Consider the following 11,207-nt stretch of genomic DNA (forward strand, 5'->3'; position numbering starts at 1 on the left):
TTTTACTTCTTTCTCTTTCTTTATTCGAATTTGAGAAATAAAACAAGAGCGAGAAACGCTGCGCAGCATTTGTAACGGTTGTTGGACCGCGCCCATAGTCCGATCTTATATTTAAGGACCCATATTCTTAATCTTCTTTTATCTATAAAAGTGCCTCTAAAAGAGGCTTAGGAGTTATCTGATTGGCTGAGAAGCTATATTCAAGGCACTTTTATCGATAAAAGAGGGTTCAGAATATGGGTCAAGATCATCTTAAGTACTGTTTTAAGATGTTATGAACCAATCACAGAGCCATATTCGCATCTTAAAACATTACTTAAGACGATCTTGAAATAAGATTCGACTATGCCAGCCCTAGGCCGGTATTCATACCCCTTGTCCACAATCTCGCTTTAATCTTTAAGCCGTAAGAAATTGACCAATCATAGTCGATTATTTTAAAAATAATGGTCAATATCTTACGACTTAAAGATTAAAGCAAGGTTGTGGACAAGGGGAGAGTGGCCAGCTTTAATGCCCAATTTCTTCACCTCCGGTTAACTTTATTTGTCGGATAAATGTCAACCGTGATTGATTAATCTTGTCTATAAATATGATTGGTCAATTCCAATAGAATACCTGGCAGATAAAGTTAACTGGAGGTGAAGAAATTGGGCATATGTCCATGTTTTGGGTACCTATTATGGCTCCTGCACACAGGACGCGGTAATGCTTGCCGCGCGGCGGAAGTTCTCGCGACAGCCAATCAATATGCTGCTTTCCGTAATAATTTTCTAGCTCTTACGGAAAAACAACATATTGATTGGCTGTCGCGCTGACTTCCGCCGCGCGACAAGCATTACCGCGTCCTGTGTGCAGAAGCCATTAGTCTCGATCCACAATAGGTGTAGTAAGCTTTAAGCCTTAAGAAATTGACCAATCACAGTCAAATTTGAGGAGAATAATCGACTGTGATTAGTCAATTTCTTAAGGCTTAAAGCTTACTACATCTATCGTGACTCTGGACTTATGGACTTCTTCGGAATTAATTCGATCGAAATAATTCCGTTTTTCCTAGAAAAGATAATAGAAATCTAGCAAATAACTGAATGTTTCCGATCGGAATTGATTCCGAAGAAGTCCATAATGGGTGTTTTCCAGCTACGTTATACTGTGTTACACAAAACCAGTTTATTGGTCATATATTATCTAAAATATCTTGTAAGATAATATGCCACCAATAAACTAGTTTTGTGTAACACAGTGTGCATAGCTGGAAAGCACCCAATAAGTACCCTGGATGCACCTACTCTACGTATCAGTTATCCGTTTCATGATAGTGAGTCGGTTGAGTTGGTTTGAGTAAAATGGCGGTCGTAGGAACACGGTTATTCTCTCCGGATGGACAATATTATGCTTTTTGTGGTGTTAATGGCAGTTTGAAGATTTGGGACACCGCGACCAGTCGATTTAAGCATGAACACACGCATAATCAACATCTCGCGACACCGTGCGGCGTCTTAGAATGGATGTCCGTGAGTTCGCAGTCGGCGGAACACACGTGGGTAGGTTATGGTACTGTTGACCATGTGCTCGTATCGCCGCTGTGGGAATCTACGCCGCGGCCGTCTTTCTTTTCTTACTCATTCATTTACGTGATCAGTACTTTTCAATATGCGTGATGAAAGAACGGAAATCATTTACACAGAAATACCTCCTAGAGCTAACTAAATACAAAAGTAATTGCATTTATATGTACTCTAGACGAGAGGACACGTGTCAGGCGATGTCTGAAAGAGGTTTTTCTTTTTTTGCTTTATTTATATACTCGTCGTACGTATTAGCCGTTGTCGAGTTTCCCGGAAATGCTGAAGTACATATTTATCTTATTCGTGATGTCTTCTTCAGACATGTTAACGTACCGTTCGAAGAGTTACGGTACACGCGCACTACACGCTCTGCCAGCGATTTATTTGAAACACGCCATTGTCATATCTTGCCATCCTCATCCTCGTGAGCTGCAATCGACATTTTGCTTCACTCGAATTTTACCTGCGCGACACGAAGTACATAACATGTTAATTTGATAATCTAGCTGGATATATATGATTCAATCTTGTATTTGAGTCTATCTTAAAGAGAGGTGGTCTTAAGTTGTTGTAAGGCTGTGCCATTAACTAATTAATTCATTCTAGTTAAGCCAAGACTCAGTTTCTTCAGCCTCTTGGTAAGCTAACGGCTAAATCATTTGCCAATCTTCATTTTTCCTTCAAAATAAATGAAAACAAACAAAATTTAACTTTAAATTAGCTCATCAAGAGGTTAATGAAACAAGGCTTAAAAGGCAAAAAGACATTGGCTAAGTGAATACCTAAAACCTGAGTCTCGAGACGATTGAAATACAAGTGGTCTGTTCTTTTCAGCTGCACTGCTGAACTGGTGCAATAAGTTAAAGTGAGACAAGTATATTTTCTCACTCTAACTTATTGCACCAGTTCAATAGTGCAACTGCAAAGAATAGACCAAGGAATAGTCCATCAGTGCTGATGTAGAGTGCAGTATGAGATTACACAAAACAAATATATTTTTCTCACATTAATTGGATACAATGAGCAGAGAGATAATTAAAAATACTTACTTTTCTATCATAATAATGAAACGTCTTTCCATGGGTTTCAAGCAATTACCACGGAAACGACGCAGAAGAAAGTCAAATTCGGAGGATGCAGATCACAAAATAGTGGCCATAGGAACGTCGGTCGGCGAAATTGCATTGTACAACTTGTCATCGACGCATACAACTACGCTGAAGAACGACGGTGGCGTAGCTTGTACGGCGTTAACATGGTCGGCCCGCACTGGCCTAATCGCAGCCTTAGACGACTGTCATCTGGTGCAATGGAATGGCCAACCGAATGGCATCAAGTGCAAGTGGAAATCGGACGATGAAAAAGTCACGGCACTGGCGGTTCTAGAAGACGGGAAGTCTTTGTTGACCGCGGGACAGTATGGAGCAGTCAAGTGGTGGGACTTGGCGACAAAACAGTTGATTCGTGCATTTACTGGACATACCCACCAAGTCACCTTTCTTCGTCCTGTTAAAATAGATCATGAAACTAACTATCTGGTCAGCAGTGCCTGTATGGAAAACTATCTTGGTATATGGTTGTTGGACAAGGTACAATTTATTGTTATTTATTGTTTTTTTATTTTATTTTTGTTTTTATATTATTTTTTTATATTATGTTTGTTTCTCAATGTATGGAATGATCTATAATTACACAGACTGTTTAGCGGCTGCATAATGACTTTTCAGATATCCAATATAGGAACATTCATTTTCGTTATTTAATTTTAAATAGGCTTTAAAAGAAATTGTCTAATTTTACATTTAGCTGCCATCTATTTTATTCTTCTCTTTTCTTTTTTTAATGAAAATCTCAGTATGAAAACTTCTCGGTATCCTTCCACAAAGACTTTATCTTGGATTTAACCAGATTTGTCATTGGTATTTCATATAGCAGTTCCCTTTGTGTAGTTTCATTACGACACAAAGATAACTTTAATACATGCATCTCGCTTTTGCAATTGATTTATCTCACGTGTCAAATAGTAGGCCAGTTTTTAGTTTTGAAGTTGCATTTTGTATTTGTTTAGCACAAAAATGACAAGACAGCGACAGTATGGTTGTGCAAAAAAGGAGAGACTACGTCCATATCGACGTTAGTCACGGAGAATTCGCAAATCGTCGTGTTAGCCACTACAGACTTGGGTAAAGCGTTACTATACAAGTATCAACCGAACGGTCGTACGAAACCATTGCAACCGACTCTCAGTATCGAAATTGTCTTGGACGTTAAGCAGAAAGAAGTCACGCAGAAGATCCCTATCGTAGCGGGTCATTTGACTGATGACGAGAAGGTACTGTTGGTGTATGATAACGACATTAGTTTGACGTTCGAGAAGATTGTACCAGACTTCTCCAACAAAGAACAACGTTTGATCAGAACGGGCGTGAGGAACCCGAAAGAGAAGACGCAAATAGAGTCTAGTAAAGTGATGCCTACGAGGGAGGATGAAAACGTCAAGTACTATGGATCAGGTAATTTCAAACACTCGCATTGACGACAACGAAAGAGTTTGTGATGAAGAAATTCGCCCCGTACGAATAATAACACTCACTACACTCTTCCGGAAAGTAGCTTTGTCGCTAGTGACGTGAAGTCTTTTGGAGATAATTAGATATACTTTCACAATTCAGCGAAAATAAATAAGAAATAACAATGCCGCGCGCGTTTACTATATATTGTAAATATAAGCCAATTGCACCTGCAATCAGTTCGTATTATCCTTCTTTGTTTTATATATTTTTGCTTGATTTTAATCAAGGAGCTTTACAATTATTCGTTTATGGCGCAGGAACGGGAGTCTCAGCAACAAAGAGAGTCAGGACAATGTCAGGCGGTTCGCAGTTACTACTGAAGGATCGATTAGAGAATCTTAGCTTGAATGCGGATGCGAATACGCCAGGTAGATCACCGACGAAAGGAGCAAACATGGCGCAATTGTTGATACAGGGATTAAACTCCAAAGACAAAAATATCCTGACCACGGTGTTGTTTACGAAAAACGAAACCATGATTCGCAATACTGTCGCAAAATTGCCGGCGCAGGCGATAATACCGTTGCTCAAAGAGTTAATCGTCATGTTGCAAGGCAAAACATATGCGTAATTACATTATTATATTATTTCTTAAGTCCTATATAAGACTTCTTTGTTTCTTTTTTCTTGTGAGAGCTGATATAAAGTTTGTGCTCGATCCTTGCCAATTAAAGACATTATTTCTATTTCCGTTTAGATGCAAAGTCGCGGTAAAGTGGCTGCAAATCTTGATCACGAATTACGGAGCGCATCTGTTGTCGCGATCGGACAGGGCGCAGATGCTTAGTCCTTTTCTGAGTTTCATCGACGACAAGTTGAATCTTTTCACACAGGTACAAAGATTAAAAGGCAGGGTATCCCTTGTGACGGGTTTGATATCGCAGACCAATGAGGAACACGACAAGTACATAACTCAGGAGGCTTTGCTTGTTTATCGGGATCAAGGTTAGTGGATCATTACGTTGAAGATATTCGTTTCTTCGTGCATAAATTTGTCACAAAAAGTTCGGTTAAATTAGAGCTGATACTGAACCACGTCGCTCGAAATGTTTGTAGATTCATCGGATGAAGCTCTCGATGTAGACGACGTTAACTCTAGCAGCGAATCTGATGATAATTGGGAGGAGATGTCGCAGCAGAATGAGGAAAATGAGCAGGACGAAGAGGATATTAAAAATATTGAGTCCGACAATGATCACAGCGCGGACGACAGCGCGGACAACAACGACGACAACGACGACAATGTCGACGAAGAAGAAGACGATAATGCTATGAGTACATAGAGTCGTCGTCATGTCGCGTCAAAATTTCATACTACATATGTATAAAAAATGTATGAGTTTCTACATGACGTTCGCTATTTTATTTACATCATGCGAGAACAGAGTTGGTCGTCTAATCTTAATAGCGTTACTGTCTGTAGTAACAAAATACTTTTCAGAAATATTTCAAAAATGTTATAAGGCGTACACTTCTAAAGCGGAATGATGACATTTTTGGTACAACGCGGAAACTCCACGGACACTTCCGTAGTACTTTTCAAATAGTCAATTGTGTTGATTATACACGTGTTAAATATCAAGCCGCACATGTTTTGTGCAGTCTCTCAACTTATCACTGAACATTTTATTTTGTACTTTTGTTTTCAATCAAGGACTCTAATAGTTGAATTTGAAGTTATGCCTTAAGATGGTTTTATATAATTTATTCTAATAAAACTACAGAAACTTCGCATGTCGCTTCTCTGTTTACTGTTTACCGTCTATAACACAAGAGGACTAAATATCGTAATATTTGAGGATGAATTATTAGGAATTTACCATGAAACATGGTAGAATTAGATAGATTTAGAGCAAAATAGTCAAAAAATAACTATATAATGAGATTAATATGAGATTTCTTCCTTTTTCAGTTAAAATTGCGAAAGTAATTATAGGAGAGATGGGAGCAATGTGCTATTGGTAATGTTAGATCAGTCTTGAACGAGCTTAACAGTCCCAAGTGAAACGAACTACTTCTGTAAAATACCTCAACTGACTTTATTTTTATGACCTACATTGATAGTATTGTAATGAATGAACATACATTCATCCGCGGGTGTCCAGGGTGAAAAGTGCATACGGCACATCGAGAGTAGTCCGCGCGAATTATGAATCTCCTCTCGCAACGAACTCGGTCTCGTCGTCATTATTATCTCATTTTGATGAAGAATAATTCGTGGACAGCATCATCTCTAACTAAGTCCGCTAATGACATTACAAATGCCTCTAAAATTCATAAAAATATTCACTCTCACATTAAGTATTTGAGATATATAAGTAGTAGAGTCCCAACGCCACGCCCGTAAAAGGACACTTTTCACCTAGGACATTAGATAAACGGTACTTGCGTTCTGTGTCCGTCTGTCTGTCTGTGTATGTGTGTTGGTCGTGCAATTAATGATCGTTTCTATCTAAGAGTACAAGAAAAGAATACTGTGTTTCGTCATGTTACGCACACAAAATCTCTCGTTTTCTCTCTTTCTTTTTTTCTTTTATCATGGTAAAAAAAATAGTTGGCATATAAAGCGCTGCCTTTAACATCGTGTACACGACAGCCTTTCTTCTTTTAAGTTTTCTTCAATGTCCCTTCTCTCTCTTTTCCTTTTGCTCTTTACAGTACGAATAATTACATGTTGAACTGAAACGTATTTAAAGGTCACAGCACACCTGGAGGGAATTGAACTTGCAATCGCTCGACAGTCCCGTATAAGTTCTTTGGTACTCGACACACTTTTCAACATTGTACTCTTAGATACTGCTAATGCGATGCGCGAGTCATTGAATCACAAGTCAGAGGCATGCGCGACTCAATTCGCAAAAAAAAGAGACGAACTATACGATAACTCCAAGTTAAAAACAAATTACAATATAAACATACGAAGATTGGAGATGATACGATTAGTTCAGAAATCGTTATTATCGTTCAACTCTCTTATTGCACCGATCTAATGTCTTTCTTAATCGCGGAATCGGCAGCATAGACAGCCACGGCTGATCAGCGTCGAGCAATGTACTGCCGATGCGACCGATCCCGATAGCTACTCTTTCTCTCCTCCCTTTCGCTCGTCGGTTCTCTCTCGCAGTGTGTGCGCGATCGAAGTGCGAGAATCGTACAGAACTGAAGCCCGCCGAATCCGGCGATCCGGCCACGCGTTTGCGCAAGCAAGAGACAAGTATCACTTTGTCAGCGAGTTTTAAGCGGAGTCTCGCGAGGAAACGAGGATGAGGTCACGTTAGTTTAATTCACGATCGTCGATTCGCCGACGCTACGATGCCGATTGTTCCTTTCTCTCGCTTCTCGCGATCTTTAGACCGGACTCGAGCGTAAAAATCATCATGATAACATTAATAATCAACTGTGTTAGATAATAATAAACATTTAACATGTAGCAGACATTATCACCATGTTGATGATGACGTTACGACCGGACGTTTCGGGACGCGACGAAGCGCGGTCGATCATCGTCATCGTGGTAATGCGTCGTTCTTCGCGTGAAATTGGATTCGGTCGCGAAGGTGAAGTCCCGGAGAGTCGCGCGAACGTTTGTTCGCTATTCGCGCACTTACTCCGATGTCTCGGAAACTCAGGAATAGTCTTTTCTCCTTCTCGTCTCTCGAGTTTCTTCGGGACTTGTGCGCTCCTCTCACACGTTCAACTGTTTGAAATAATGCCTGCAGTATACCGACATCGTCGTCGGCGGTGCGTCGATCTTATGCAACAATTTCTCCTCATTCTCGGAGAACTTCTCCAGCGACAAACCGTACTCCCTATCGAAGACACCTGTATGAGACGAGCGTTGACATTAATGACGTAATCTCATAATGTTTCTCGGAATATTTTATATGATTTTCTTTTTATCTTATATCGCAATTTTAGACAAAATCGTAAAGCTCGTAACTTGCTCTCGTAAGATTCGTAAGAACTTATGAGTGGACGATTCATTCATAAGCTACGACTTTACGATTTACTCGTATATTTGCTTAGAATTGCAGCATTAATCTTCTTTTAATCTTTTCGTGATTGCAGATTAATCTTCTCTTGATGTTAATCTTTTTACAGTTATTGCCTTCTTAATCTTATCCTTTTATAACTTATCTTCTCTCTTTTAATCTCAGTCTTTTTAAGATTACGTGAATTATTACTCAATCGTCTTTGATTGCGCAACTTGCCTACCTTGGTCAATATTCGTTCTGCCTAATATCGTAAATGCCAGGAACAGGATATCCCTATATATAGAAAACGGATAATCCCCTGTTTGATGTTTACTTCTTTCTAAGGCCACTCTTACTATAGGTTCCGCTAAGTCGTTGCAACGGACATATGTTATCACCGTTTGCATCAGTCTAGAATAAGAAATAGTACGTTAACGCGATAGCATAAATTATCAATTGTCTCATATGTTTGTAAAAATTAATATGTTAATGAATTAATGGTAGCTTCGCACCAACTGCATGTAAAATCTAAGTAAATCGCGGGACAATTTGCGAAAACTCACGTTCTGTCTTCCGTAGAATTCAATTTCCATTGAAGATACATGGGCAAACGATCCATGTGCAGTCGTTCGTTATCCCACATAGTTCTGACACCCACCGAACCCACGACTCTTCGCGGTTCCGTGTTCTTATCGCTGTTCAACCAGAGATCAGGCAGGTGACTCGTCAAGTTGATCCTCTCGAAGTACCATATCAGATTCCAATATACTATCGGGTGTTCCTGGATGAACCTGTGTTTGGTGAGGCAAGCATCGCCCTCCTGACTGAGCACGCTTTCTAATTCTTTTCTCAGAACCAACGGATTCAGATACGGCACTGTTATCGGTTCCAAAGATTCTTTCGGTTGATCCAACAACTCCACCAATGCTCCCATCAAAGGATCATTGGTTTTCCCGCTCGCCTCGCATCTGCAGAAACGAATGTATTCTTAATTTTGTTGTTCATCTTCGAGGATCATCCATGATCAGTGCAGCCGCCTCTGTTACCTGTAATCCAATATGGTAACCGTGAGGAGAGGCACGGTAGCCTTGTCGCAATACTGGCAAACCGTGTTCAAATTGGAGTCCTCCGGTTGCCAGCCGGCCATGATCTCCTCGTCGTACAGGATCGCGGCACAATGATGACATCTACTGGCGCTGGAGAGTACAAGTTCGATGGCAAGACGTTCCTCCAACTCTCTAGTGCCCTTTGGATATAAACATTCCGCGAGCTCGTATAACGAACATAGATCTAAACTCCCATCGCCTGTTGGAATCGAGAAAAGACCATCAGAAGTGATCATGGCACAAACATATAATTTCTATCGTTATCTAAGTTACATATAATCGCTAGGAAAATTGCAACAGTTTTTTCCCGACGAGTTTAGCAACGTATCTATATCCAATGAGAGAAATTTGTTGTTCAATAATTCTCAGAGGATTAATTTTCTTGTTTCGATACCGGATGCGTTCTTAAGCTCATCGAGAAACAAATGTTGTAATCTCTTTGCTACTGACTGATACCTGACGCTTTGGTGGAGACTTCGTTTCGATCTTGCAAGGATCCGTCGGTGAGAGAATCCAGAGACTCATGCGACACTCCGTAAGCTAACTTTTGTTCGCGTTCTTTGATCTTTACCGGCGTGCTTGTCGCTGAGATGGCCTCCTTGATCTCATCGAACTTTTTCACGACAGTTGTCGCGGCGGACTTCAAACTATTCAGACCGCCGAGTATAATCTCGTTGGACTTCTTTCCTGTCAAACTCGATGGGCTAAAACAGAGATTTATATCCGCATAGGATATAGAAAGAATAAGCAGCAGTAAAGTTCATTGGTGTACGTTGCAAACGTGCGGAGCGTCTTGTAATAACGAGGAAGCATACAAAGAGAGAAGAAATAAAGAGAACGTCTAATCGAACCACATATGTATAACTAACATTGAGATTACGTACCTGATGTAGCTGGACAGACTAAGAGATTCAATAAGTTGATTCGATGATGAAAAATCCTTATTTTTAGCGAATCCACTCGTGGAATATCGTCTATATTTGAGTGAATAAAATAAAACAAACTCAAATACACATGCAGAACGATAAATGGAAACAAAATCATATCATTTCTGCCAGCAAAAACGCGATGACAGACATCCATCGTTACCATTTGATTACTACATCGAATTTTATACACATTTCTTTTTAATGTCAATATCGAGATTTCTTCTGCGCAGTTTGCGTTTGTTGAAATAAAAACGCAAATTGCACATACTCCCTTCTTTTCATATTTACAGAATGGAGAGCGACTGTTCATCGCAAACTTGTCATCGCGCTTTGGCAGAATCAAAACACAATGCACTGTGAAAAATCCGTTGTTCAAGTACGAACAACGTGTGCACACGTAAATCGAATAAAATATCTCACACAGTCTTACCCGAAACTAAGTTTAAGACTAGATCCTAAGCTAGAGAGGCTGGATGTAACACTATCCTTATTCTGAGACCAAAGACTGCTTATTTCCAGTCTCTCCTTTTCTCTCTCCTGTTCTCCTTGCTGTGCCACAGAGTGAGGCATCGTCTCACTCCTCTGCAAATGCCCACCCACCGTCATGCCACTTTCATCTACCGCTTGATGAAAGGTCGCACTACGTGGGAGGATGTTGCTGCAAACATTAGAGCGATTTCCATGTTTAAAGTCATGCACATGGGGGTGTCGCGGAACGAATCGTCTTCATACAAAAGCATGATTAACGCGACTTGTGATCGGTCTCCACGTAAAGAAACACTTTTTTTCTCGCGTGCAAATACCCGTGATTACTCTGATCACCAGTAACAGCTTCCCATTAGGTGGTTGTTAATTACAATCTCGCATCTGTTCTCTTTTTTCATTTTGCGAAAGTATCGATTTCTATAACTTACCGAAAATTATTCTCTACGCTAGTCTATCTCTATGACAATATCGTTTCTCTCAACTAAGATATTTATCTTCTGTATTTGAAGTTTTGCATGCAGATACAGAGTATATATATATATATATATATATATATATATATATATATATA

The 11,207-nt window shown here is 39.9% G+C and overlaps 2 protein-coding genes across 5 annotated transcripts in view; one reads left to right on the forward strand and one right to left on the reverse strand.

Moving 5' to 3' along the window:
* The first annotated feature begins 1,296 nt into the window (after positions 1 to 1,296).
* Positions 1,297 to 5,875, forward strand: LOC116841067 (WD repeat-containing protein 43). Its single transcript, XM_032808582.1, has 6 exons — positions 1,297 to 1,544; positions 2,660 to 3,157; positions 3,637 to 4,081; positions 4,399 to 4,708; positions 4,839 to 5,086; positions 5,198 to 5,875. Exons 1-6 carry the CDS (start codon positions 1,347 to 1,349, stop codon positions 5,422 to 5,424), a joined length of 1,926 nt encoding a protein of 641 aa, XP_032664473.1. The 5' UTR covers positions 1,297 to 1,346; the 3' UTR covers positions 5,425 to 5,875.
* Positions 5,876 to 6,156: 281 nt separating this feature from the next.
* Positions 6,157 to 11,207, reverse strand: part of LOC116841061 (DENN domain-containing protein Crag) — a 10,706-nt gene continuing 5,655 nt past the window's right edge. For 3 of the 4 annotated variants that reach the window (XM_032808572.1, XM_032808573.1, XM_032808571.1), the window contains 7 exons: positions 10,581 to 10,808; positions 10,106 to 10,195; positions 9,678 to 9,925; positions 9,162 to 9,420; positions 8,679 to 9,083; positions 8,357 to 8,526; positions 6,157 to 7,963 (listed from right to left, as the gene is read on the reverse strand). In XM_032808572.1, the coding sequence (XP_032664463.1) occupies positions 7,827 to 7,963; positions 8,357 to 8,526; positions 8,679 to 9,083; positions 9,162 to 9,420; positions 9,678 to 9,925; positions 10,106 to 10,195; positions 10,581 to 10,808 (1,537 nt within the window). In that variant the 3' untranslated portion in view covers positions 6,157 to 7,826. The remainder of the gene's footprint in view (positions 7,964 to 8,356; positions 8,527 to 8,678; positions 9,084 to 9,161; positions 9,421 to 9,677; positions 9,926 to 10,105; positions 10,196 to 10,580; positions 10,809 to 11,207) is intronic. The other variant, XM_032808574.1, reaches the window with a different exon arrangement.

Source organism: Odontomachus brunneus, unplaced genomic scaffold, assembly GCF_010583005.1.
Source record: "Odontomachus brunneus isolate Ranch 3 - 2012 unplaced genomic scaffold, Obru_v1 Obru_scaffold_013, whole genome shotgun sequence".
NCBI lineage: Eukaryota > Metazoa > Arthropoda > Insecta > Hymenoptera > Formicidae > Odontomachus > Odontomachus brunneus.

Bases quoted from the DNA above. Each gene is read 5' to 3' on its own strand.
- LOC116841067 (XM_032808582.1), top strand. From the start codon at position 1,347: ATGGCGGTCGTAGGAACACGGTTATTCTCTCCGGATGGACAATATTAT. The intron at 3,158-3,636 runs GTACAATTTATT...GTATTTGTTTAG, and splicing joins GTATATGGTTGTTGGACAAG to CACAAAAATGACAAGACAGC. The intron at 5,087-5,197 runs GTTAGTGGATCA...AAATGTTTGTAG, and splicing joins GCTTGTTTATCGGGATCAAG to ATTCATCGGATGAAGCTCTC.